At 44.8% G+C, this 27,297-nt stretch overlaps 1 protein-coding gene across 1 annotated transcript in view; it reads right to left on the bottom strand.

Annotated features, from left to right (window-relative positions):
* The window catches only part of ADAMTS14 (ADAM metallopeptidase with thrombospondin type 1 motif 14), a 107,144-nt gene that overhangs the window by 19,090 nt on the left and 60,757 nt on the right, over positions 1–27,297 (bottom strand). The window contains exons 5-10 of the mRNA XM_065407718.1: positions 21,839–21,922; positions 18,522–18,678; positions 8,550–8,655; positions 6,487–6,630; positions 4,936–5,068; positions 4,131–4,244 (exon numbers count right to left, since the gene is read on the bottom strand). Of these exons, the coding sequence (XP_065263790.1) occupies positions 4,131–4,244; positions 4,936–5,068; positions 6,487–6,630; positions 8,550–8,655; positions 18,522–18,678; positions 21,839–21,922 (738 nt within the window). The remainder of the gene's footprint in view (positions 1–4,130; positions 4,245–4,935; positions 5,069–6,486; positions 6,631–8,549; positions 8,656–18,521; positions 18,679–21,838; positions 21,923–27,297) is intronic.

Below are 27,297 nucleotides of genomic sequence, written 5' to 3'. Positions count from 1 at the left end.
AACAATATGGTTTGGAATCTAGGTCTCCCACTCCTATTGGTCAGATGGACATGACAGACAGTGGTGACTGTGAAGTCATGAAACCTTAAAGTAATAAAGAAAGGTCTCGGGGGCCTGTGGTGAGGAGTGGACTAATGAACTAGCCTATCACCTCCAGAGAGCCAAATTCAAAACCTGACATAGGTCACCAGTGAAAGTGAGCTGGGTTTGGTGGTTTCATCCTAGTTCCCATTTGTTCACATCACATTAGGTAAAACTTCTGCTCAGAAGACAGCTAGGAATGGATTGGCAGGGTTCACTGCACAGGTACAGCTCTCTGTGTCCCAGGACCAATATAGCAACGGACATCACAGATCAGGACTGAGGTGCATTGGCAGAGCTTGCACAGCATTTGCCTCTATTCTGCTTGGTTCTCACATGTGCAACAAACTTCTCACTTTCACAAACACAAAATTCAGTAACAAATGTTATAACAAAATCTCCCATAAAACAGAGATTTGTCTCCATGAAAATTGCCTGGGTCCAGAACCTCAGCTACAGCTAGAAAGCACATAGCTCAGTTCAGAAAGGGGTGCAAAGGCTGCTCTAAGTTACGGTTGCCAATGGTTCTAAGGGGCACATACAGCACCAGGAGCACTGGAGGAATATAGAGATGTCCTAGCCATGCCTCCTTTCGCTCAGCCACACCCATTATGCTGGCACCCTGGGGCTGGTTGTGCTAGCTACGTGCCCAGATTACAACAGTGAAGTAGCAGCACAGCACCTCAGGACCTGAGCCATAGTTTTGTTGACTTTGGTTTTGGGCTTGATACACTGCATCTAATTATTGCTGACCGCAGGGTGTATACCACAGATCCTGCAGCGTGAATGGCACGTGTTCCTCAGCTTCGCATTTAAACAGACAGTGAAGCAATCCAAATCCAGTGGCTTTGCCACAAGAGCATAGAATTACTCTGCGGCCAGGACTAATAGTCTATAATGCTTCAGAGGAACATTGTCAAGCAGTTGAGGCTCAAAATTTGACTTTCCTTAGAACTGCTACAAACTGATGAAGAATATCCTCTAGTTGGTAAATATATAGGGCCAGATCCTCAGCTGGAGTAAAACAGCATAATTCAACTGAAGTCAATATAATGATTTACACCAGCTGAGGGTCTTGCATCTGGTTTGTTTTGGGGTTTTGTTTTGTTTTAAATCATCTCTTTGTATCTGAGAAACTGAAAAACACAATGGCCACTGTGTTGCATCTGAAGAAGTGAGGTTTTTACCCACGAAAGTTTATGCCCAAATAAATCTGTTAGTCTTTAAGGTGCCACCGGACTCCTGGTTGTTTTTGTAGATACAGACTAACACGGCTACCCCCTGATACTTGATACAATGGCCACTGTTTATTCATGACAATATCCTATGTTTGCCCCACTGCTCTAGAGACAAAGGCAGAAAGTGCAGGAGGACAAGTTCAAGTTTGTTACCTGTGAATGCACAAACCTTGCTAGAAGCTGTTGAATGCACAAACACACATCATTAGATGATTCATATGCAAGAGATGCCCTTTAAGATCCTTTTTTATGTAAACTGTTTTTTGGGTTTGTGGCTTGGCTTTCCCTCAACTCTTAACTTTCTATCTGTTCAGAAACTCCAGCATGCACTGCATTGATGATGTCAATAACCCCTGTCATTAGTGCTGTAGTCTGCATATGAGGCAGGATAACTGTGTTTGCATTCAATATTCAGCAGCTTTCTACATTTTCTGGATTTTTACTTTTGAGTTCTTTAGGATATCCAATAAGAATATTCAGCCAAAGCGCTTCCTTGGCCCTTCTGCAGGCAAAACTCTTGTTGAAATCAGTGGGAATTTTGCTACAGTAAAAACTGAGTATGAATTTCAGGATCTGATCCTTTAAGGAGAAAATGTTATTTTGAATAGAAAATGACTCGCAGGGATGATTTAGTTGGGGATTGGTCCTGCTTTGAGCAGGGGATTGTACTAGATGACCTCCTGAGGTCTCTTCCAACCCTAATCTTCTATGACTTGCCTTATCTTGAAGGCATTTGGTAACTTATAAAAAAGTTGGCTTGCTTCTTGACAAATCATGTCCAAGAATATTTGCCAAACTGAAAAGGTCCCAATCACTAGGAAAAGGAATGTTAGGAGGCAATAAAATATGGATAATAAAACAAATAAGCATTTTAGCAGGATTGGCTATATTCCTAGCTCTGCCACTAGACAGTTGTATGACCTTAGGTGAGTCACTTCATCTCAGTTTCCTCTGCAATCCTTTGTCTTTCCTCTCTATTTAGATTGTTAAGTTCCTCGGACAAGGACTGTCTCTTAGTCTGTGTCTGTACAGCGCCTGGGCACAATGGACCCCTGATCAGTAGGTGCTACTGTAATAATAACAAATAATTTGATACAGTGCACAGGCTTTCACATCTAGTCAGCCAATTCAAATCCAGCCCAGGTAGAGACATGGAGCTGTCTCTACAAGGGCCTTTTTTTAAATGGGTTGGTCGTCTCAGTCCAGATCCCAGTGGACAAGGATTCGTAGCCCCAAACCACCACCACAACTGGCATTAACTAGACCAGGGGTTGGCAACCTTTCAGAAGTGGTGTGCCGAGTCTTCATTTATTCACTCTAATTTAAGGTTTCGCGTGCCAGTAATACATTTTAACGTTTTTAGAAGGTCTCTTTCTATAAGTCTATAATATATAACTAAACTATTGTTGTATGTAAAGTAATTAAGGTTTTTAAAATGTTTAAGAAGCTTCATTTAAAATTAAATTAAAATGCAGAGCCATAGGTTGCCTACCCCTGAACTAGACCCTTTTTGGCAGCCACAGGAGAGAGGAAGGGAAATGAACAGGTCTGGAGACTAAACTATCTTTCACCTCTAGAAGCGACAGCTCATGGTCAGCGTTGAGAAACACTGGCAGGATGATGCCACTGCTACCCATGCTATCCCCGTTGTGTGAATAAACCATGGATTTCAGTCTCCAGACGTTTCAGTTTCGGCACCTTTCACCACCATTATATATAACATGCACAGACACATTAACAACCTGATTTTAGAAGTTCTAGACAGGGCTCATTTAAGGACAAGCCGTTCAGTAAGGCAATATCTTGTGTGAGATCATTGTGACTTATTTTAAAGTTATTAGAAATTGCTCATTATTTTAAACACGTCCATCCATTGTGAAAAGATTTCATTCTCAAATGTTGGTATGATGTGGAATAGGAAGCTTCATCCTACAACATCTAAACATTTTATATCCAGATTCCCCCTCCACCCCCTTCAAATAAGTCTATTTTGGGGGCAGCATCTTCAAAATGCAAAGTTTTCTGCTGTCATTGCCTCTGGGACCTTATGTCTGAGTCCCACGCTCCAATTGCTTTTCTGACTCATTGGCACTTGCATACTGTGGTAACGAACATTATAGGAAACCCTGAAGTAGACAGATCCTGTGATGAAGTCATAATCATGAATTTATGACATCACAGCCTGTTGCCATGGCATTAACTGTAACATCACAAAGTTAGCAAACAGTGCGGCTTCACTTTAGAACCGAGCAGCAGGAGCAGATGGTCTGTAAGGAAGAAAAGCCCTTGTCTGAACATAGATGTATTGGATAACTAGGGAAAAAACAACAATAACTGTACTTCTTTAAGTGAGGAAAATGTTGAATGCACATAAGTGGAAATGGTTATGACTGAGTTATTATACAGTAATCCTTAGCATGGACGCTTCTCTCAAAGGCTCACTGTTGTCTCTAAAGGAATGGGCCATTCCAATCTTTCTGAATAAAACATATGGTACAGAGCAGATGTAAAAAAGAGATATGCTTTTCAAAATGCATGAGACTATAGTTCCTCTTTTCCCCAGGCCTGTAATTTAAATATGACTTACAATTTTCTTACAGCATACGGTGTACGTTCAGTGTGTGCACGTACTTGGATCTGTGTGAGTCAGTGTGTGCACTCGTAAGTAAATATCTGTGCATGTATCAGTGCATTTGCATGCCTTGGCATGTATGTGCATGTACATTTTTGAATGTACCATTATGATGAGGGTCATGTCTATTTCCCAGTAATAGTGAATCCAGTCTGTATCCTGCCCACTACCACAGGTACCTTGCCTGATGAACATTCGGTCCCATCCAAGGGGGGCCCTTTCTTGGTTTTGCAGAAGTAAGGGTTATCTGGATGGCTGCACCACAGCTGCTTGCAAGGGTCAAAGGTTCTGAACTGTGAAGCAAACAAGAGCCCTGCTGTTATTTTAATGGGTAGATAATCTAACAGCCTCATCCACTCCCAACCTGAAATTATGAGCATGTAAGAGAGAGAGAGCAGGTAAAGTCAAGAACTCTGAACCTTTCCCATTGCAGAGACTTGGACCCCAGGGAGGCAGAAGCAACTTCATGAAATTAGTTTTGAAGTGGAGCTGAGAGCGTCTCTTGTTTCAAACAACTGTTTTCAACCCACTTGGACCCCTTCCCTCTCCTACAGTCTGAATGTGGACAATCCTAGCTCCTTCGTTTTGAAGTCACTTTTCTACCCCCCAGTCCAGAAATTTGTTGCAGCTCTTCCATCAGGGCAAACAGAAGATGCAGTCATCCTCCAGGGTGCTATCACTTCTGATCCAATCTGGTGAACGGGCGGGAAAGAAAAAGACTGGAGCCAGTCCCTCCACCCAAATCCTCTTGGTGGCTAAATAAACCACGCCAGATAATGACCAGAGACATCGCAAGATGCTACCAAACCCAGGACTATTTCACACTTGGCCCACAGAATCACTACGCAACCCCCTTCCCCCCCCCCCCCCCCCCCCCCCCCCGCTGCCTCCTTAGCACACTCTATCACTGAGGGGGACTTCCTTTCATTCTACAGCAAGAGAAAGAGAAAAAATCCAGACCCTATTAATAGGAGCAATACTCACAGCTGTGCATGTTTTGTAACCCACTCCGAAGTCAAAGCGGCATTGTTCATCCATAGAGTAATTGATTCCCGGGAGCTCTGGTAACTTGGGCCATTCATGCTCAAAGGGATCGTCTAGCAGGCAGTCATAGGAACTGGAGTGACATCAGGTAAAGACAAAGTTGGGTTGAATGTTGCAAAATTTACTCTCTTTCTCCACACCTTTCTTCTTTATTGTTTTGTGGTTTTACCTATCTATTTCCCTGACCCCCCTGCATTAAGATATCTTTACTCTCTTGACTATCCCCCACAACCCTTACATTAGCCACCACCACCATGTGCATTTTTCCATCAGCTAGGAGAGGATGATGCATGGCCTCCACCAAAGCCACTTCACAGGCTGGGAGCAGCACCCTCCTAGAAAAAATTTGTCTCCGCTACAACAGCTCTGGTGGTGTTCATCATCACTCGCTGACAACTCCTTCCTTGGAGTGAAGAACCAGCAAGTTCACTACCAGGTGCCTAACTGTCACTGTCAAGGAAAAACTCTACATTAGCAATAGGTGCTGTTGTCACAACACATTCAAGGTGATCAGAAGATTCCAGTCCAGGATTTATTGCTACTTCTCCTGCCCAAAATAAACAGGTTGAAATGCAACCAAATCCTGGCTAGATTCAGCTGGTTATAAATCTGTCCCTCTGGTAATTCTTTTTCAATTTTACTTCAAACAAATGCACAACTTACTGGGGTGTTACACTCTCTGCAAGATGCAGAACACTGGCCAGTCTAAAGGATAGGCGGGGCATTGCAGATAGAAACATGCGAACTGCTCAACTCAAACTGCAAAATTACTTAATATCAGCTTTGATGTTTCCTCAAAATAGCAATGATTCACTTGAAGTGTGTGTGTGTGTGTGTGTAACTTTTTGTGAACTTCAGCTTCAGTGATATCTGCATCTTTTTTCAGGCTACTATTTGCACAGTCCGTTGAGTAAGAACCTGATTTGTTAAGGCAGGTCACGTGGAGAAGGTCACATATTTTTCTAGTGTGTTTCTGAATGGCAAGACCTATCCCAGGTGATCGTAAGGGTCATTTCACCAAAAGTCACTTTCACATAAACATTTTTCAATGAAGATATGAACATGATCTTTGGAGAAGCCCAGGGGCTCTCCCTCCAATATGTTTTTTCATGTATTGAGTATGGTATGTTCTGAGCCTATTCAGCAATGATCATCAGTCCATAGCACAAAATTAACAGAGGCTTGTCAGTGCAATTCATTATATCACTAAAAGAAGGGGAGAATTAACCGGGAAGCTAAAGCAAGCACTATCTTTCAAGGTCGGGGTTCAGAAACCAGAGTTAAGGCCCTAAGACAAAGTTTATATTGTGTCTGCTGCACAAGATTCTTTTTGGTTTTGCTTTCCTTATTCAAATGTATCTTTGCAATAAGATGCTTCCACTCTCATTCTTCCATGCATACGCCAGCTCATACAAATGCATGCAATCATTCATTTGTACAATAAAAACATAGACTAGCTAGTCTAAATCATAGTTGTTGAAATTGACCTACTGTATGTATCGGTTCAACTCCTGCTTGCTGCATCGGGACCAATGGTAACGGTGAAATGCAGCTTGCACCAGTGGTGCCATAATGCTCCCCATGCTGGTCTCATCTGCACACCGGTTCCCCTGGCCATCATGTTCCATACCTAACCTGTTAAAAAAGCCTGTGAGTTGTGTTCCAAAGGGACATGCCAGATAGACAGTTATCAGTAGCATTTTGAATAAGGACATTTCCTCTAAAAGCCTCTATTTAACTGGATGAGGAAGGAGGCATATTCATTGTGTCTCTTCCACTGGTTGGACCAATAGTTGCCACTTTTCCAGCATTCCATGCAATTCCAGCACCAGGTCTGCACAGAGACAGAGCAGGAATAAAATGCAAGGAACTGAACTTACCAGCTATGGCTATTAGAACTATGAGCCGGCCTCTAGGATATAGCTCAGGCTCAACTCAGGGGCATAAGAAAAGTCTTTGTCCAAGACAGGAACTTATAGAAGAGGCTTCTAAATTTTTCACGGCTGAGATCCTGAGTAGTGATGTGCTAGAAATTCAAGGATTTGCAGACACTACAGGTCCTAGCAGATAATGCTCCATTTTGATCCTAACAGCCCCTTCAGAGTTAAATAAGAAACATTTTTTGATGGAATATGTACTGTCTGCCTGCTACACACCAATTCTAAACGTGAGCACAGGCACAGGCCTTGTTGCAGAACTTTATTGGTCACATTTGGCCTGTGGGCTTCAGTCTGGGCATTTTTCCTTTAGAGGAACTTCAGAATGCTGACTTGAGAAAAACTCAACTGTCTGAAAACCAGAAAATGCGAAGTTAAGATTGCCCATGAAACTTAACACACTGATTGCAGCTGGAGTGTATGTAAACAATTCCCATTGGCTACTGCCAGGTCCAGGGGAGCAGAGGGTAAGTGGCACAGATTTTTTTTTTTAAATTTTATCCTCTAATAGTGCTATATGGAATCGCGTGAGAGACACTGAATGGATATATAAAAGGAGGTGAAGAGGTTGTACATTTCTGGGGTTGGCAAAGTAAAGATATGTGTGTTAACGGGGCACATTGGCGCATTGCTGAAAGACGGAAGAGTTAAGGTTCCATAGGCAACCTTGACTCTGCATTTCCTGGTTTTCAGAAGTTTGAGTTTTGCTCAAGTCAGCATTCTGCAAGATGACATACCACCAAGCAACCGTAACTCTGCATTAATGTACGTTGATTGTTTTTTGCCATTGAATACATATTCATACACCCATTAGCATTCCTGAGAAGAACAGAAGAACAGAAATGAGATGGAAGAGGTCTATTCATATCAAGATTGTTCACTACAATATTTTACAGAACGTTTGTCCAGTCTAGTTTGAAATTATTCAAGCAATAGGGCTTTCTATCACTTTGTCCAGAGCCTGGTGTTTCTCACTTTTGGAAATATTTCCTTCTGTAGACACCAAATATTGCTATTCTTGATTCCATCCCATTATTCCCTCTTACAGCCCCTTGAATCACTCTGTTCTCGACTGAGAGGCTGTTGTACCCACAGGAGAAGAAGTCAGACAACCTGGGGGCACTTGTACATACCAGAATGTGTCTGGTAATTAAAGGTCTTTGGAGGTTATGATTTACATCTATACATGAGTAGTAGGTGAGATTTTATGTTTCTGCCCACTTTACAGCACCTCCACCTACAGTTCATGTTTAGAAACAAAACCCAACAGCCAAAGACATCCAATTTCCAGACTCATTCTGGTACCAAGGTGACAGATTCTAAGATGTGCAGATATGTAGACTGTAAACTCTAAGGCAGAGATTGCCTTTGAGTTGCTTGCTGCACTTACTATACTACAAAGAGATTTATTCACTCCTGTATTTGCCCGTTTTAGCAGCCGTGTTAGTAACTTGGAGGGCCATTATTTCATCACATCACAACTTTTCATACATCAGCAAGTCCACTGCACATGGCAATGCTGAGCCTGGGGGGACTAAACACCCTGCTGAGCCGCCGTGCAATGATGAAAAAAAAAAAAAAAGATGAAATGTCCAACTGTCTCCTCCAATGACTTACACATGGCCGGTCTCGTGGGCAACCACGAATGCTGAGGAGAATCCATCCTCATGGTTGAGAGTGCAACTGCGTAGAGGGTGGCACATACCAGTGACAGGAGCATAACCTGGAGCGAGACAGAAGACAAAGCAAGAGAAAGGAGCTGGGGCGGTTCATGAGAAGGGAAAAACCACAAGCTAGAGCCATTCCAAATGTATTTCATGCCCAGCTCCCTGCTGAGGGACACGGACTCCACAGCTGCCTGGGAATATAAATGAAGCCTATCATATGTTCCACCAGCTCATAGCTCACGGAGGGAAACGGGCTTGGAGGGTATTAGAATTACACACTGCTTGAACCTTGCCTTGCCACCTGCAATAACTGTGTTGCATTCATTCCTGACTCATTCTCACACTAAAGGAACAGCGAACATTGTCCGTATCTTAAACAAATGCACCAGCAACTGCTATAATCCAACGGCCACCTGTTCAGACGGATTGAAAACATATTTGACAGCCTCCTCGCCCCTTTCTGCACCTATTCACATCTCTGACTGCATGTCTGACTTGCCAGCTCCTTCACAGATTAATCTCATAGTAGTTTCCTTGTAATTTTCCTCAGAAGCTTGTTGCACTAGGTGGCAGAAGGGACTGCTCATGGGTTACAGAGTCTTCCACCCTTAGGGTACGTCTACACTTACCGGAGGGTCCGGCGGCAGGCAATCGATGTTCTGGGATCGATCCCGGAAGTGCTCGCCGTCGACGCCGGTACTCCAGCTCGGCGAGAGGAGTACGCGGCATCGACGGGGGAGCCTCCCTGCCGCGTCTGGACCCGCGGTAAGTTCGGACTAAGGTACTTCGAATTCAGCTACGTTATTAACGTAGCTGAATTTGCGTACCTTAGTCCGAAGTGGGGGGTTAGTGGGGACCAGGCCTTAGATTGCTGTTTCGACTCTAATCCAATCCACAGTTCCTGAAAACTGTAATCATTTGATGGCTACTTGATAATCTATGTCAGTGGCTCTCAACCTTTACAGACTACTGTACCCCTTTCAGGAGTCTGATTTGTCTTGCATACCCCCAAGTTTCACCTCACTTAAAAACTACTTGCTTACAAAATCAGACATAAAAATACAGACATGTCACTGCACACTATTACTGAAAAATGGCGTACTTTCTCATTTTTACCATATAATTATAAAATAAATCAATTGGAATATAAATATTGTACTTACATTTCGGTGTATAGTATATAGAGCAGTATAAACAAGTCATTTAGTTTGTACTGACTTCACTAGCACATTTTATGTAGCCTATTGTAAATCTAGGCAAATATCTAGATGAGTTGATGTACCCCCTGGAAGACCTCTGCATACCCCCAGGGGTACGTGTAGCCCTGGTTGAGAACCACTGGCCTATGTGAAATGGACTGGCAGTCTCAGCCCAGTTTATAGTAGAGAGGTGGACACCAATTGACAATCTCATGAAACAAAAACTTAATCAGCCTGGAAGCCAATCTACCTTCACAGCTTTTCCAGGTCAAGGAGAGGGGTGGTGTGGAGCAGCCTGTACGCTGCAGCTGTCAGCACAATGGCTATACAAGGGATAGTCTCTGTGGCAACTTTCATCAGCACTAAATTAAAAAAAAAATCCCTCTGACCCTGGAATGCTCCCTGGCATTTCAGGCTCTTTTGGGGCAATGAGCAAATGGAGAGAACTAATCAAGGATGAGTGGGAAGTTCTCCCCCGTCCCTCTCACAAGTTGATTTAATTTGCACTAGCTATTCAGCAGTGAGTGATAGTATCTGGAGCACTGCAACAGCAGGCAAAACTAAGAGGGTAACATGTCAAGTAGGTGATAAGAGGGGAAAACAAACACTACCAAGAAAGAAACTTAAGCCAAGGAGTTTACCAAATACCTCAACTGGTCAGTACCCACTGGGACATGGACATGGTTTCCGGTGAGGTCATCTTGGCTGCCAGTGCCAAGAACAGGCTAATATTACACTTACATACCCAAACATTCCTAATATTTTCCATTCCATAATGGTAATGCATCTTGACTAACCAGACTGCATGTGTAGAATGGCACCATTGTTCAATTTAACCCCATCTCCTCCTACAGGCAGCAGACCTCCTATAGGCGCTGTGCTCTAACGACTGTTTCAGCCTGACTGACTCCCTCCCCTGGCTGGTATCCCTATTTTGAAGATTGACACTATGCTGCCGCTTTTCCAGGAAGCTTGTGACTGCAGTGACTTCTCTGTACTATGTATCTTCCAGGCCATTTGTTCCCCAGAAACCCAGTGGTGGTGGAATAACTAATATTAATTACTCCGGAACAAGGTGGAGGCAGAAGGATGTGAGTGGAAGTGAATCTAATTCATAAACTGAATGAATGAGTGGATCAGCACTTTGTACAGCTGGCCCAGGATGATAAAATAATAAGCAAAAGTGAACAGTTTCCTGAAGACTTCTCCCAAATGAAGGTCCTGAAGACATCAGTAGTTGACTCCATGGCCACCCTGATAGGACTGAATGCCCGCGTTAAAGGCAGTTGTTAAGAAAAATGGAGTTCAATTAAATCGTTGTGTAATTCTTTACACTTGTGCTCGGTGTCTGCCTGTTTACCTCATGCTACAAGGAGTTTCCAAGACCAGCAACTATGTTCCAGTATTCCCATAGTAATGGTCCGTTACAAGTAAGGTAGTTAACTGGGCAAACACGGAACTGGACAAGACATGACTTCTCAGCTCCTACAGAGACAATGGATTGGGGTTCCGGCCATGAGAGTCATTTTTGTAAATAGGGATTTCAAGGAGGTAAATAAGCAGGGCCCTTCCAGGGATCTTCTGGAAATGCAGGTTGAGAGAGTCATAGAAGCTACATATTTGGGGCGAGGGCCAAGGGTGTAATACACCTTTAGGTGCTCCATGGTTGGTAGCCTAGCAGCCACCGTTGTTAAACAGGGATTTGGGACAGGGAAAAAAGAAGCCTCCCTGAAATAGTCTGAAGGTGGCAGCTCAAAGACTGAGCCACATGGAGCCCAGAAGAGACTAGGGAAGAGGAGAGGAGGGAGGAACGACAAGAGACCATGCTGTCTTATTGGGCTGTTCTGGGTCAGATACAGCCACTTATGGCCACACTGCTGGGCACACTAGAATTACTGCAATACAATCCCAAGGCCATTAAAGAGAAATCAGATAGTGGAAGATGGGGAGCAGGACAGGATCTATTGGGGCTTTGACTGGTATAAACAACACAAATACACTTCAGGAGGACAACAAGGGGGGCATATAGCTGGCAAATATGCAGCAGTCTCCCAAACAGCTGATTTCCAATCATTCCTTAAGAAGGAGAATTCAATAATGATACAAATAGGCACCAGTCTATCAAATGATTACTCCTGACTTTCAATCACTCTTATTTAAGTGCCCTCAGGGTGCAATTGCAGAAGAAACCCTATGGCCAATTCTGGTAGCTACCTCTGACTCTGGCTTAATAGTGTGCACCTTCTGAGATGCATGTGCACACAGAGTATGTGCCATGTTATGTATGTTTATTGAGAGACTGGATTGAGTACTATTTGGTGAATATGTTATTTGGCAATTTTGTCGGTTTTCAACAAATAATTTTTAATTATATTCAACCAGCTCAATAACCGCTGTAATACTACTCATCAATTAAATTGTTTGCTAAAAAACCCAGCAATTTTAAGTGAATAATTTGTTTGAATATTTTTTCTGACATTCAGCCAATTGTCCTTAGAAACAGAATGTATATTTTCTATAGAGCCTGCTTACTCTGGAATTTTCAAAGGATCATAAGTATCTTAAAATACCATTTTTCTTTTTTTTTTCAAACCAACCCACCCAAGTCAAGTTCTTAACAATGTAGCCTTCTCTTTGAAGAAGTATGGTGAGATTTTTTTAACATGGGAAATGTGTGTTCACCCTCTCCAAACTCAAATGGCTAAAGGGACTTTATTCAAACTCAAACTTTTACTCAAACTTTCAGACCAAAAAATATTATCTTCAGAAAAAGACCAATGCACAATTTTTGAGAGCTTAACGAAATCATCTGCTCTAGGTGAGGTGGTGGTCAAAATGGCAAGCAAGATGTGACAGGCTGAATCAAGAAAAAGACAGAGTAATGTTGAAAGTATAAGAATCCCATTGTATGGGCCACACCTTAAATACTGGGTTCAGTTCTGGCCAAACCTTTTAAATAAATATATAGAAATGGTCCCAAGAGGGACAACAAAAATGATTAGACCCATGGAAAGTTTTTCTATATGAGGAGAGATTGAACAGATTTTGTTTAGAGTTCAATACTGAATGGAAGGTCCATTTACTGAAAGGAAGGTCCATTTACTCTCTCAAAGCAGAAGACCACCAATGAAGGAGGCTACCCAATGAATTAAAAGGACAATCCATTTGAAAATGATAAAAAAAAATTACTCAAAAAATGCCTGTGAGCCTCACTGGCAAAAGGTTTTATTGCGGCAAAAAGCACAGTAGGATGCAAGATATGATGAGATATTTATATGGATAATAAAAATGTCCTAAGTTATATCAGCTAGCATTACAAAATATTCAGTAACGTAAATGATCCTGTTTCCAGACACATGCTAACCACTAACTGGATTTAGCAAGAAACTTCCTCCAACTGCCTGTTATCAAATTATTTCCCATTATTGAGGGTTTACTCCTTCCTGTGGCACATCTGGTGCTGGTCACTGTCAGAGGAAGCTACCAGCTTAGATGAACTATTAGTCTAATCCAGTAGTATAATTCCTATGTTCAGACAAAGACCAGGCACGGAAAATTTCAAACCAATAGATTAATGTTTTGGAAAATTATGGACATAGGAAAACAGGATGCTATAATGGACACAGTTTCAACCTTAACTATAATGGCTTCAGTGTGTACCTGCTACAGAGGGAGGGAGGGAATCTTATTTTGTTTCAGTTTAAACATTCCTTTTTTTCTTCAGTTTCAATGTGCGCTTGAGTGTGTTTCTGAAAATGATCAACTTGATTCCCCTGATTCTGACACCTTGTGGGACAATTTCAAGAATAAGACAGTAGCTACTGCCAAGGATGTCTTTGGAATAACAAAGGAAAAACACCCTGACTGGTTCACAGGGTCTGAACATCTGCTGCTCCCACTCATAGAAAAGAAGAAGCAAGATCACTTAACTTTACTTCAACTACCAACTAGGTCCAGAACTCTTATGTTTAAAGAGGCTAAGACTGCGGTCCAGAAAGTCACCAGAGAATGTGCCCAGAAGTATTAGCAAGACCTGTGCAAAAAGATTCAGACCTGCTTAGAAAGAGGGGACCTTTGTGGTACCTATGATGGAATCAAAGAGGCACTTGGTTCAACTTGTAAAAAGACTGCAAACCTGAAAGCGAAAGATGATAACCATCCTGACAGACAGGCAAGAACAACTTGTCTGTTTATCAGGGTTGTGTCCTCAGTACCTTCCTTTACGGCTGTGAAAACTGGGTCACATACTCCGAAGAGGAGCAGAGACTGAACAGCTTCCACCTTTGCTGTCTCCGAAAAATCCTTGGAGTCACTTGGGACCAACGGATCACTAACAACAAGATCCTTGAGAGAACTGGCCTACAGTCTATGCAGACTACACTGGACACTCACAGACTTCGCCGGCTGGGACACGAGGAATGTATGCCTCAAGATCATCTGCCAAAATCTGTGCTCTATGGCCAACTCAAGAACTATTCGCAATGCAGAGGAAGGTCAAAACTTTGATATAGCGACAAGGTCAAGCAAGGCCTCAAGAAATTCAGCATTCCCACTGACAACTGGGAGAACCCGGTCTCCTGCTCAGTCTGGAGAAGCCAGGTCATGGCTGGTGCAGTCATCATGGAGAGCCATAAGAGACCCCAGCCTGAAGCCTGCAGGCATGCCAGGAAGCAGAGTGTGCTCCAACCAGCGAATGGATCTGTAGCCACTGTGGGAAGGTCTGCCGCTCACGCAATGGGCTCTTCTCCCACACTACTGTTAAGCACCATTGACTGACTGACTGACTGACTGAGCCATATTTCCTTTCGTCTGTCAAGATATTGGATGGCCATATAGTCCATATATTTAAGCTAATTCAGATACTTGTAATTTGTTTTATTGGGTTGGACTTCCCCATGCGATGGTTCTAGACTCTGAGGTCAATGGTTCAGTGCTGTTCCCTGCAATTTGAGCCAGCCATGCTGCTGCATTCTCTAAGCTGTATTCTGGCATCCATCTGCTCACTCAAAAATACTATGTGAAGAACTGAATGATCTATGGATGTCTACTGCAATTAATCTTTGAATTCACTGGTCCTAGGAAATTAAGAGGAGCTATTCCAATGTGAAGTCTGTCAGTTAAGCACACAGATCCTATTGTTTGTTAGTTTGAACTATGTACTAGACTAAAGCACTCTGCTTTGGAACAGAGTTCTATGGGCTTGCGGGTTCTGCAGTCTTTTATGTGGATGAAGAGCAAGGGTGGACTTGTTATCAGCTAAAGACTGATTCTTGGAAGAGCTAAAAGAGGATAGCTCAAGATTTTTTCCCTGTCCCTCATCCTTCCCACACATACAAGAATGACTCAAGCCAAAAATGAATGTGTTTTTATGCAATGTTCCAGTTACTGGTGTGTTTCATTATCGTCATCAAAAATCTCAGACATTGTCACCACAGTCTGGAAGTAGTCATGTGAAGATGATGGTATTAAAAAAAATGGAACATGCTAAGACAGAGAGAGGAATTAACCCTCATATGGCCACAGAAGCCCGGCCACAGACATTCATTTTTCAAAATGAAAACGAAATGCCAGAAGGCACTTCATCAAATTCACTGATATCTGAGCTTCTGAGTTCCTATGCACAGTATAATCTCAGCCTCTAAGGTCAGAGGGCCAACAGGAGCATCGGAATTGCAAGTGTAGAAGGCTTTTATGGGTTCATGTTCCCATTCTCAGTTCTATGGTGACCAAGCAACTGGCCCTTTTAAAATCAGATTTTAAAATATTTTGTGTGCAGAGGTCCTCCCACTGGGCACAATGAGCAAAGCTGAAGTTTTATGCTTTCTTTACATTGTTGGGTTTTTGTTTTGTTTTTTTGCAGTACCTGGAACATTATTGATATGTAAGTGTCTAACGTCCAACATAGACATTGTTGGGTTTGTGATGATGGGGAGAGCTACATGATGAACTGACAGCCCAGTGTGAAGGTTTCAGCTCTCTCGAGACACATAGCAAGATTTATGTGCAGTGCTGGGGAGGAGCTGGTGGTTTTGGTACATGTAGGTACTGATGACATAGGGAAAGGTAGGAGAGAGGTCCTGGAGGGCAAATTTAGGCTGCTAGGTGAGAGATTAAAATCCAGGACCTCCATAGCAGCTTTCTCTGAAATGCTTCCAGTTCCATGCGCAGGCCAGTTAAACAGGCAGAATTGCAGGGTCTCAATGCATAGATGAAATGGCGGTGTAGGGAAGGATAGGTTTCAGTTTATTAGGAACTGAAGGACCTTTTGGGAAAAACAGAGTCTTTACAGGAAGGATTGACTCTACCTAAACCGAAATGGAACCAGATTGCTGGCATGTTAAAAACGTTGTACAGCAGTTTTTAAACTAGGGTTGGGGAAAGCTGACAGATGAGGAGGAGCACATGGTTTGGACAGGGACATCCCTTAGGGGAGGATCTATTAACAGGGATTCTCTATATTCTAGTAAAGAAGAGAGAATAGAAGTTGATAAAATAGGAGGTAGGAGCTGAAGAGAAACAGTCAAATGAAAAAAAAAAAGTACCATTCAATTACATCACATGATGGCGGACAACTAAATATTGACAAATTTTATAACTGCTTGTATACAAATGCTAGGAGTCTAAGATGGGTGAACTTCAGTGCCTGGTATTAAATGAGGATATTGATATAATAGGCATCACGGAAACTTGGTGGGACCATAATAATCAATGAGACACAGTAATATCAGGGTAAAAAATATACAGGAATGACAGAGTAGGTCATGCTGGTGGAGGAGTGACACTTTTTGTGAAAGAAAGCATAGAGTCAAATATAGTAAAAATCTTAAATGAATCAAACTGTCCTATAGAATCTCTATGGATTGAAATTCCATGCTTGAATAATAAGAGTATAGGAGTAGGAATATACTACAGTAACTCCTCGCTTAACGTTGTAGTTATGTTCCTGAAAAATGCGACTTTAAGCGAAACGATGTTAAACGCATCCAATTTCCTCATAAGAATTAATGTAAATGGGGGGGGGGGGTTAGGTTCCAGGGAAATTTTTTTCACCAGACAAAAAATAACTATATATTATATAGATATACACACAGTATACGTTTTAAACAAACAATTTAATACTGTTCACAGCTATGATGATTGTGAAGCTTGGTTGAGGAGGTGAAGTTAGAGGGTGGAAGAGGGAGGGATATTTCCCAGGGAATGCCTTGCTGCTAAATGATGAACTAGCACTTGGCTGAGCCCTCAAGGGTTAACATGTTGTTGTTATTGTAGCCTCTCACACAAGGCAGCAGGAACAGGAGGGAGGGAAGACAGCATAGCAGACAGAGACAGACACACACCTTGTGTGTGGGAGAGAGAGAGAGAGAGATGCACACTGCCCCTTTAAGTAAGCTGACCCACTCTTAAGTGCCTTGTCTTTTTAAGTGGATCAGGAAGTTGAGACAGCAGCTGCTGCCCCAAGCTCTCTACGTCTCTCTCCGTCCGTGTCCCCACCCTGCTCTATATGGAGAAGAGGTAAGCGGGGTGCAGGAGCAGGGGGGAGGGGGACACCCTGACATTAGCCTCCCCTTCCCCCCCGCACAGCAAGCAGGAGTCTCTGGGAGCAGCTCCCAGGCAGAGGGCAGGAGCAGCACATGGCAGTGGGGGGAGGGACAGCTGAACTGCCGGCAATTGATAGCCTGCTGGGCAGCTGCAGCACAGGGAATTTAGGGGAGCGGGGAGCTGATAGGGGGAGCTGATAGGGGGGCTGCCGGTCCACCCTGGTTCCAAGCCCCCACCAGCTAGCTGCAACGGGCTGCTCTTCCTGCAAGCAGTGGACAAAGCAGGCAGCTGCCAAATGACGTTAGAAGGGAGCATTGCACAAGTTTAAATGAGCATGTTCCCTAATTGACATAACGTTAACCGGGACGACTTTAAGTGAGGAGTTACTGTACCAACCTCCTGCCCAGGATGGTGATGGTGACTGTGAAATGCTCAAGGAGATTAAAAGAGGCTATAAAAACAGAAAACTCAGTAATAATGGAGGATTTCAACTCATAGATCAGTAATTGGTTAAAAGACAGGAAACAAAGGGTAGGAATAAATGGTCAGTTTTCAGAATGGAGAAAGATAAATAGCGGGGTCCCTCAAGGATCAGTACTGGGACCGGTGCTGTTCAATATATTCATAAATTATCTGGAAAAAGGAGTAAACAGTGGCATGGCAAAGTTTGCAGTTGATACAAAATTACTCAAGATAGTTAAGTCAAAGCACACTGCAAAAAGTTACAAAGGGAACTCACAAAACTGGGTGACTGGTCAAGAAAATGGCAGATGAAATTCAATGTTGATACATGTAAAGTAATGAACATTCAAAAACATAATCCCAACTATACATACAAAATGATGAGGTCTATCTTTCTTGAGTGGCAACAGCTAATTTATTTTGGAGTCGTTGTGGATAGTTCTCTGAAAACATCTACTCAATGTACAATGGTAGTAAAAAAACCTAACAGAATGTAAGGAACCATAAGGAAAGGTCAAGATAAGAAGACCCCCATGGGATTCAATTTTGTCTTTTCTCCATTCCTTTTATTAAGTTCTAATCTTTATAACTTTTTCCAAGACCTTTGTGGACCTCAGCCTGTAGGCACACAGACTGTGTCAGCAGGAAATCCCTTCCAATTGCTGGCTTTCCCCCAAGCCCAGCAAACTGTACATACATGATCGAGATGAATACAGTACCTTGCATACCTGCTGGACCAAAATCTTGCCTGGTGAGGAATACGGCATGGTCATGGTATTCAGCATGGTCTGGGTCTGAGCGCTGCTGAGAATGGGCCCAGCGGCAGACCTGCTCCAAGCTCCGAGATGGGTTCCCCCGCTCTATTAGGCTGACTGACTGGGGGGTGAAAAGAAAGGAGGGGGCATTACTGGGTGACAATGAACCTGTCCCAAGTTTTGAGGTACAGGGTACAGAAGATCCCCAGATAGAGTTTCCACGACATTAACAATGAAAACATAATATTTTAAATTTCATAGAATCATAGCTTAAAGCCAGCGAGGACCACCAGATCATCTAGTCTGACCTCCTGTATGTCAGAGGCCACTAAACACCACCCAGCCCCGCACAGTAAACCCAACAGCCAAAATCAGACAGATGTATCACAACCCTCAGGAGACTAAGCTCTTGTGTATCACAGAGAGAGAACAGGAGGGGCCAAGGTGCACCGGTGCCCAAGGCCCCTCCGATGGCAGGGAACTGATTGAGATATACCCAGTTGATCCTGGCAAGTGACCTGCATCCCACACTGCAGAAGAAGGGGAAACAATCCCAGGTCACTGCCAATCTGATCTGGGGGAACACTCCTTCCCGACTCCATGTACGGCGATCAGTTAGACCCTGAGCATGTGAGCAAGAACCAGCCAACCAAGCAGAGAGAGAAAATGCTTTGTGCCACCTTAGAGTCCTGGCCCACTCCTCCCAGTGTCCCATCTCCAGCCACAGCCGTCTCTGATGCTTCAGAGGAAGGAGACAAAAAAAAATAACAGAATATATTTGGGGCAAAATACATCCTTCCTTGGCCCCTCCTCCTCCAGAAATTACAAACATGCAGCACCCCCAGAAATGGAGGATGTCTGGCACACAATAAACGGAATAGCAGTATGGGGAGGGCTAATGCTGGACAAAGATCCCAAAGTAAGTGCCTAATCTTATGAAAACCTAGGTAAGATCTTCAAGCACAGCAGAGAGGATCTTGATTGTTCAGATAACCCATACATAGTAAACTGCATGGAACTCAATGTACTGTAGAAGGATGAAGGGCTGAGTTGGTCCTGTCAGGATTGCAACCTGTGGCTTCTAGTTCACATCTCAATGTTTAGACCTTCTGCTTTTGCCTCCTTTGCATCTTCAGTATATCATCATCAATTAGATGCCGGCATTAACACCTTAGCTGAGAGGCCAGAAACCCTATCTCCTTCCTCAGATGAAATGATGTTCTGTTGTCACCTGCCTGGAGATGCTTGCCCCAATGTGGGCTGCCTCAAATCTTTTCCTCATGTACCTGGGAAACCATGATCACCACCTTCAGGATACATGCAGTTTCTGCTCACCAGGAATATTTCTCTTGTAATCAGATATTTTCCAGGAAATGCTGGTGTTCTGTATCTGCAGCAGCTCATAAAATGGCTATTTGCTTCAGTTCAGCAGTAACCAGACAGAGAAACCCTTCCATCGGTGTAGGCTGCATCTACATTACAGGGCTATGGCAGCACAGCTATGCTGGTAGGGCAGACATACCCTTTGACTCCTTAAAGGTGTTAAGGGTGTTCAAGACCTCAGAGAAAGCTTTGTATGCCATTTTGTTAGCATCATCACAACACTTTGGGCTTATGCTGAACATTATAGCACATTTAATGAGAGGATCTCAGTGTTCCACATCAGCTGACCAGCCCTGTGATTTAAATATTCTATTTACAGATAGGGAAATAGGCACAGAGTGGTCTAAGCTCACACAGCAAGTAAGTGACAAAATCAGGATTTGAACACATGAGACTCACTGAGAGGCAATGTTGTCCAGTGGACGGAGCAGCAAACTAAGCCTGACTCCAATCCTGGCCCTGACACTGATTCACTCTGTCCCCTACGGCAGTTCACCTAACCTTTCTGTGCTCTGGTTTCTCCATTTGTAAAATAGGAATTAAAATAGTTACCTGATGGACTGTTGTGAGGATTAGTTAACACTTGTCCTCTGCTTTGAAGAGGTGAATCATGAAGGCCCCAATTTGGGAAAGCATTTAATTAAGTGTGTATCCATATTCACCATAGTACTTAAACATTTGCTTCACTGGAATTCAATGGGACTTGAGCATGTGCGTAAGTCCTGTCCTGAGTAGCAACATTTTCCTGAATTGGGGCTTATGTAAGTGCTAATTATTACTGCTAGCAGACACTACCCAGACTGTTGCTGTGCACTTAATTCCCTTTTGAAGGGCGACAGGGGAGTATTGTGCCTTGACTCTTACTTCGTACTACACGCACCCTCCACATTGCTCTTTGTCTTGGTGAAGAGCTCAAAATGAGTGCAGCTATAGCAAAACAAAAACCAAACGCCACAGAACCAGTCCAGAAAGCTTCTTCTCTGCACTGTGGTGTGACAGAAAATCCCTGCAACCAAAAATTAACCTCAGTTAACCAAATAAGATGTTAATTACTGAGAGATTAACCCTCCTGCCCTACCCCTTCCCAAGCCAGCTCAGAGCTGTAGTCAGCAGCAGCAGTGGGGGAAGGATAAGAGTTCTCAATCAAAAACACAGGGGTACTGTAAGGCAGAGATGTCCTCATGTCTGCCTTCTATAGAAGGAAAATCTTTGGAGTCTAGGAATTTCAGCAAGTCTCACGTGAAACAGAGAGATTCAAGATCGTTTTGTTTCAGTCTGGCAAAGCCACAGCATGTGACAGCTGCTTACAGAGGGAATGGAACTAATATTTCATATTTGAACAGAAATCTATTTGCCTTTCACACTTAAGCAAAAGATCAAAAATAGCTCTTCAGAGCAGGGAACTTGCCTTACTGTTTGTAAAGCCCTGTGCAAATTTACCACACTGAACTGCATACATTATTTTTAACAACAATAATTGTATCTGCATTTAAAGTAAAGCATTTGCTCCTTTGTTTTTCCATTCTAGCAGGTCCTGTGCTGAAGTTACAATGCTGATTGCTGACCCTGTGAGATCCCAATCATTTCTATGTAACAGATTTTGATACCACATACATCTGCACTGAGGATTAGCTCAAGGAGAAGCTTGGCTGTGAGGAAGAGGATCTCTTAATGCAAACACTAATATATAACTAGACTGAATCCTGAGTCATCTCCCCAGACATACACACCAATCTGAAAGCAGGGGGTGCAAACGGGGAAGTTAGCTGAAGGTGTTGTTTTAATAGACATAACCCAGTCTGGAAGCTTATTGCATTCCTCAGCCGAAGCATGCTGTATATTGTGACTGTCCCCTTCCCCTAGATAGCATCTTCTGCTCACTCCAGCCCTGTATTTACCTGTCTGTAGCCCACCATGATCATTCTGACCAGGACAATGTTAATGTGAACCCCCAAGGACTCGTCGTGGTAAATTTCATCCACCTAAGAAAAAAAAACAAAATAGAAAATAAAGTTAAAAATAACCCTACTATTTAAAAAAAAACTGGCTTTTGAAATGTTCTCATGCCTATAACAATAGCAAACCTCTCCAGATCCTATGACAGTACAGAGTATCTGCTAGCTTTCTTCATGTGACTATTGATCTAAACAACAGAGGGTCCTGTGGCACCTTTAAGACTAACAGAAGTATTGGAGCATAAGCTTTCGTGGGTGAATGCCCACTTCATCAGACGCAAGTAATGGAAATTTCCAGAGGCAGATATAAATCAGTATGGAGATAACGAGGTTAGTTCAATCAGGGAGGGTGAGGTGCTCTGCTAGCAGTTGAGGTGTGAATACCAAGGGAGGAGAAACTGCTTCTGTAGTTGGATAGCCATTCACAGTCTTTGTTTAATCCTGATCTGATGTAAAGGTAGCCATCTTACAGCAAAAAAAACTTCAGGACCAGACTCCAAAGAGAAACTGCTGAGCTCCAGTTCATTTGCAAATTTGACACCATCAGATCAGGATTAAACAAAGACTGTGAATGGCTATCCAACTACAGAAGCAGTTTCTCCTCTCTTGGTGTTCACACCTCAACTGCTAGCAGAGCACCTCACCCTCCCTGATTGAACTAACCTCGTTATCTCCATACTGGTTTATACCTGCCTCTGGAAATTTCCATTACTTGCGTCTGATGAAGTGGGCATTCACCCACGAAAGCTTATGCTCCAATACTTCTGTTAGTCTTAAAGGTGCCACAGGACCCTCTGTTGCTTTTTACAGATTCAGACTAACACGGCTACCCCTCTGATACTTGATCTAAACAGGAGCAGTGGAACACTAAGGGTATGTCTACACTACGAGGGTATTTCGATTTCACTTAAATCGAATATGTGGAATCGATATTGCAAATTCGAACGTGTGTGTCCACACTAAGGACAGTAATTCGACTTTGTGAGTCCACACTAACGGGGAAAGTGTCGACATTGGAAGCGGTGCACCGTGGGCAGCTATCCCACAGTTCCCGCAGTCCCCGCTGCCCATTGGAATTCTGGGTCGAGCCGCCAATGTCTTCTGGGTAAAAAAAATGTGTTGAGGGTGCTTTTGGGTAATTGTCGTCATCCGTCCATCACTACCGCCCTCCCTCCCTCCCTGAAAGCGCCAGCGGGAAATCAGTTCGCGCACTTTTCTGGTTAGTGACAGTGCGGACGCCACAGCACTGCGAGCATGGATCCCGCTGCGACCATCGCTGCAGTTGTGGCCGTTGTCAACGCCTCGCAGCTTATCATCCACCTTTACCAGAGGCAGATGCAGATAAACCAGGCGAGGAGGCTACGGCACCGCGGTGAGGGCCTGAAGTCTGAGAGTAGCACAGGCCTGTCAGAAAGCACGGGACCCAGCACCGAGGACATCACGGTGACAATGGGTCATGTGGATGTTGTGGAACGGCGATTCTGGGCACGGGAAACAAGCACGGACTGGTGGGACCGCATAGTGCTGCAGGTCTGGGACGAATCCCAGTGGCTGCGAAACTTTCGCATGCAGAAGGGGACTTTCCTTGAACTTTGTGAGTTGCTGTCCCCTGCCCTGAAGCGCAATGACACCCGGATGCGAGCAGCCCTGACTGTCCAGAAGCGAGTGGCCATAGCCCTCTGGAAGCTTGCAATGCCAGACAGCTACCGGTCAGTCGCGAACCAATTTGGCGTGGGCAAATCTACCGTGGGGGTTGTTGTGATGCAAGTAGCCAACGCAATCGTCAAGGTACTGCTCTCAAAGGTAGTGACCCTGGGAAACGCGGAGGTCATCATAGATGGCTTCGCTGCGATGGGATTCCCAAACTGCGGTGGGGCTATAGATGGAACTCACATCCTTATCCTGGGACCGGAGCACCAGGCCAGCCAGTACATCAACCGAAAGGGCTACTTTTCAATGGTGCTGCAAGCACTGGTGGACCACAGGGGACGTTTTACCAACATCAACGTTGGATGGCCGGGCAAGGTTCATGACGCTCGCGTCTTCAGGAACTCTGGTCTGTTTAGACGGCTGCAGGAAGGTATTTACTTCCCGGACCACAAAATAACTCTTGGGGATGTGGAGATGCCTACAGTGATACTTGGGGACCCAGCCTACCCGCTAATGCCCTGGCTCATGAAGCCCTATACTGGCGCCCTGGACACTGAAAAAGAACTGTTCAACTACCGGCTGAGCAAGTGCAGAATGGTGGTGGAGTGTGCTTTTGGCCGTCTCAAGGGGAGATGGAGAAGCTTACTGACTCGCTGTGATCTCAGCGAAACCAATATCCCCATTGTTATAGCAGCTTGCTGTGTGCTCCACAATCTCTGTGAGAGCAAGGGGGAGACCTTTATGGCGGGGTGGGAGGTTGAGGCAAATAGCCTGGCTTCTGATTACGCCCAGCCAGACAGCCGGGCGATTAGAAGAGCCCAGCGGGATGCCCTGTGCATCCGGGAGGCTTTGAAAGCTAGGTTCCACAGTGAGCACGGTTACCAGTGACTTTTCAGTTTGTGTACAGGGAAGCTGAACCTGCCCCCGTTTCTTTACCCAGTTACTATTGACTATCCTCTCCAGTTACATACCCCCTTCACCCCCTTCCAAAAAAATAAAATCAGTTTTATTTTCTTAATGAACACCGTTGTCTTTATTACTGTTTTCGCGGGAATGTTTTAAACCTGGGACGCAGACTGTGGTGGGGAGCGGGTGTAGTGTACTGATGCAAATGATGCTTCTAAACTCCAGGAATGACAGGATTCGCAGTGGTGGACTGGTTGTTTCAACGGAGCCTGCCAGCCCTCCTGAGCGGGACTGCGTGTATGTGGGGCCTATGTGACTTTATGGCAGGGGGAGGAGGGTTACAGATCCCCTGCTGCGTGGCTCTGTGATCCAGGAAAAGGACCGCTGCATAAGATCTGTAACTGCCCTCCCCCGCCACAAAGTCACAGAGCAACCCCCCACACCCCACAGAACATGAAAACCACCTCCCAGACTGACCAGGGTAACTACTCACTGCACTGTGTATGTGCCCTGCTGCTGGACATGCCCACGCCTCTGTACCCTGCTAAAGGTGACTGTCCTGTCCAATTACCAAGCCCCTTCCCCCCCTTCAGACAGACTCTCCTCCAAAAGAACATGATGGAAACAGTAATGAACAGAAACGTATTTTTTATTAACAACCACACATGAAACTGGGGGGTGAAACTTGGACGGGGGCTTGGGTGAGGCGGGAAGGAAAGGACTTTTCAAATTTTGGGGAATGACAGCCTTCTGGTGCTTGAGCAGTCTGCAGGGGTCGAGTGAGAGTTTTCACGGACTCTGCCGCCCCTCCTTCTTTGGACTTTGGGCGAGGGGGGTATGGGACTTGGTGGCGGGGGAGTGCGGTTACTGATAGACTGCAGCGGGGCTCTGTCCTCCTGCCTCCGTTCCTGCAGAACATCAACAAGGCGCCGGAGCGTGTCCGTTTGCTCCCTCATAAGTCCAAGCAGCATTGCTGGTCTTCCTGCCGCCACCTCTCCTCAGGTTCCATGTGTGTCCGGTGCATTTGGGACAAATTCTCCCTCCACTGGTTCTGCTGTGCTGCCTGGGCTCAGGAGCAGCCCATTAGTTCTGAGAACATGTCCTCTCGCGTCTTCTTCTTCCTCCGCCTAATGTGCGCTAGCCTCTGGGAGTGTGATGCCAGGCTGGGTTGGGAGACAGTCGCAGATGTGGCTGTGGGAATGAGAAAAAGGTAGTGAATTCCTCCGAAAGATAAATGTAGTTGTGAACAAAGAACATAGTCTTTCTCTGTGAACAAGACCATGCACTGCACCTATCACATGCGCACTCAGGACAAGGTCGAATTTTCGGACCTCGCCTTCAGTGCCTGGGGTCTTGCACTGCCGATCTGGGAAGCGGGGCAGGACACCGGAATTTCTGTAGCAGGCAGACATGGTAAGCCGTAGACTTGTGGCTGCTTAAAACTTTAAGAGTAGCACTGGCCTCCTTTCACATTGAAAGCAATGCCAGTCTCTGCTGCCAGCAATCGGCCAAGCATGAACTCTGCCCCTGTCCCACCCCCTCGCGGATGTCCCAGGGAAAGATCCCTGTATGCTGCCCCTCTCCCGCCTCCACCGCGTGGCTGTAAACCGGCGGTTACAGTTCTGTAAAGGAACGGGCAAGCAGTCCCAATACTAACAGTCCCCTACCTAATTCAAAGCAGGTCATCATGAGCGACATCACTATCATGAGGATCTCGGACAGCGATAAAGAAAGGATGCTTCGGGAAAGCCTGCAAAGACCAGGGCCGTATGCCGCCATGCTGTGCAAGGCTATGATCCCGGAGTACTTGAGGATCTCCTGGCGCGGAAACGTCTCCTACTTCGGAGGACCCAATAAGGCCGCTCTCCCCAGGAACCTGATGAACAGGCTTTCAAATTACCTCCAGGAGAGCTTCGTCGAGATGTCCCTGGAGGATTTCAGCTCTATCCCCGGTCATATAGACCGCATTTTAATATAGCTGCACTGGCAGGGACTAAAGAGTGGAGCGGCTTGGGCAGCAGAATCATGCACAACCGGACATTGTTAGTTTTTTTTTAAATAGTTGGGACTGAAACGTTAATCGCCTAGGGCACACAAATCATGAAAAACACATTGTTCTTATCGTTAATATTCCAGTTCTGTTAAAAATAAATGTTTCGATGTTTAAAACACTTACTGCTTGATCCTTCCCCTGAATCTGTGTCCGGGTTAAATGCTGGGGACGGTTGGTAGGGGATCTCTGTAAGGGTGATGAAGAGCTCCTGGCTGTCGGGGAAATCAGCTTGGTAAGCGCTGTCGACTGCCTCGTCCTCCTCATCTCCTTCCTCATCTTCCCCGTCCGCTAACATGTCCGAGGAACCGGCCGTGGACAATATCCCATCCTCAGAGTCCACGGTCAGTGGTGGGGTAGTGGTGGCGGCCGCACCTAGGATGGAATGCAGTGCCTCGTAGAAACGGGATGTGTGGGGCTGGGATCCGGATCGTCCGTTTGCCTCTTTGGTCTTCTGGTAGCCTTGTCTCAGCTCCTTGATTTTCACGCGGCACTGCGTTGCATCCCGGCTGTATCCTCTCTCTGCCATGGCTTTAGAGATCTTCTCGTAGATCTTTGCATTCCGTCTTTTGGAGCGCAGCTCGGAAAGCACGGACTCATCGCCCCACACAGCGATCAGATCCAAGACTTCCCGATCAGTCCATGCTGGGGCCCTCTTTCTATTCTGGGATTGCACGGCCATCTCTGCTGGAGAGCTCTGCATCGTTGCCAGTGCTGTTGAGCTCGCCACGATGTCCAAACAGGAAATGAGATGCAAACTGCCCAGACAGGAAAAGGAATTCAAATTTTCCCGGGG

The sequence above is a fragment of the Emys orbicularis genome, chromosome 7 (genome assembly GCF_028017835.1).
Source record: "Emys orbicularis isolate rEmyOrb1 chromosome 7, rEmyOrb1.hap1, whole genome shotgun sequence".
NCBI lineage: Eukaryota > Metazoa > Chordata > Testudines > Emydidae > Emys > Emys orbicularis.
This window is presented reverse-complemented; position numbering and strand designations above follow the sequence as displayed.